Source organism: Amphimedon queenslandica, unplaced genomic scaffold (assembly GCF_000090795.2).
Source record: "Amphimedon queenslandica unplaced genomic scaffold, v1.1 AMPQUscaffold_13026, whole genome shotgun sequence".
NCBI lineage: Eukaryota > Metazoa > Porifera > Demospongiae > Haplosclerida > Niphatidae > Amphimedon > Amphimedon queenslandica.
Window position 1 is genome coordinate 1 of NW_003546738.1, and position 1,394 is coordinate 1,394.

General features: G+C 37.1%; 1 protein-coding gene across 1 annotated transcript in view; it reads right to left on the reverse strand.

The window, feature by feature from the left end:
* Positions 1–7: 7 nt before the first annotated feature.
* The window catches only part of LOC105314266 (putative ankyrin repeat protein RF_0381), a gene marked incomplete at its 3' end in the record, with an annotated part of 3,371 nt that continues 1,984 nt past the window's right edge, over positions 8–1,394 (reverse strand). The window contains exon 4 of the mRNA XM_011408342.1: positions 8–1,348. Within this exon, the coding sequence (XP_011406644.1) occupies positions 8–1,348 (1,341 nt within the window). The remainder of the gene's footprint in view (positions 1,349–1,394) is intronic.

Consider the following 1,394-nt stretch of genomic DNA (forward strand, 5'->3'; position numbering starts at 1 on the left):
CCTTCACATGCTGCATGAAGTAAACCACGTCCTCTATTATCCATTACATTAACACCTTGAGGATAAATACTGGATAAATGACGGAACACATCAATATGACCATTACTGCAAGCTGTAAAAAATGCAGTAAATCCTTCATTATCAGTAGCTGTAAGGAGATTATGATGAGTAGAACTACCAGTGACTGAGGACAGTAAAGCTTCAGTGGTATCCTTATGACCAGAGGCAGCTGCTAAGTGTAATGGTGCCTGACCTTCATTGTTAGTAATCAATAAATTATTGGGAGATAGTCTAAGACTTGCTTTTAATAATAGTGATACAACCTTCTTTTGTCCTCTTCTGCAAGCAAGATGTAATGGTGTATTACCATCTTCATCTTGTACATTAATAAGTACTGCATTATGCAGATTATTGGATGTGTCACAAGGACCATCTAATAAACACTTTGTCTCCCGTAAACGGACAACACTTATTGTGGGGATACTCTTACTGAGCATATATTCTAATATTTCAGCTTGATCAGCTAGTACAGCATCATGAAGTGCTACACGATTTTGATGATTGGTTGCATTAGGATGACAATAACTATTATCAATGAGAAACTTTAATACATTTAAGTGGCCTTTCTCTGCTGATATATGAATTGCTCCAGACCCTTTACTACTGGTAGCTGATAGATTACACTTCTTTCTAATAAGATATTTAATAACTTCTAACTGATTGCAATATACTGCAATAAGGAATGGGGTATGGCCATGTTTACTGTGAGATATTTCAAGTGATGATGGTAAGTGTTCTATAATGTACTGGACCAAATTTAATCTTCCCTTACTACATGCTATATGAATAGGAACCATTCCAGCATCATTCACAGCACACAAATCTAACTGATGATTCTCTACCAAATGTTTAAGTACAGGAAGAGAGCCACTGTACTGACAGGTAATGTGAAGAACTGTGGAATGATCAGATGTCTTAGCTGCTACATTACACTGAGGAAGACTAGTGAGATAAAGTATAACATCAGGAACATGACCTCCTGCACATGCTCTATGAAGAACTGTACTACCAGTATCAGTAGTAGTGGCATTAACATCACACTGGTACTTATTAATCAGTTTCTGTAGACAATGTAGCCTACCTTTATAAGCAGCTTCATGAGCTAGTGTGTACTTGTTATTGTTAGTGTGATTAGTAATATCCACACTATACTCCTGACTGTACCATTCCAGTATATGAGTGTGACCGCTCCCTGCTGCTGCATGTAATGCTGTGAAACCATATTCATCAGTAGCTAAAGGCTCAAGCTTATACTGTTGTATTAGTAATTGTACTAGATCAAGATTACCTGAGAAACATGCAAATGTGATACAAGTTTGGTCACGTGTATCCTT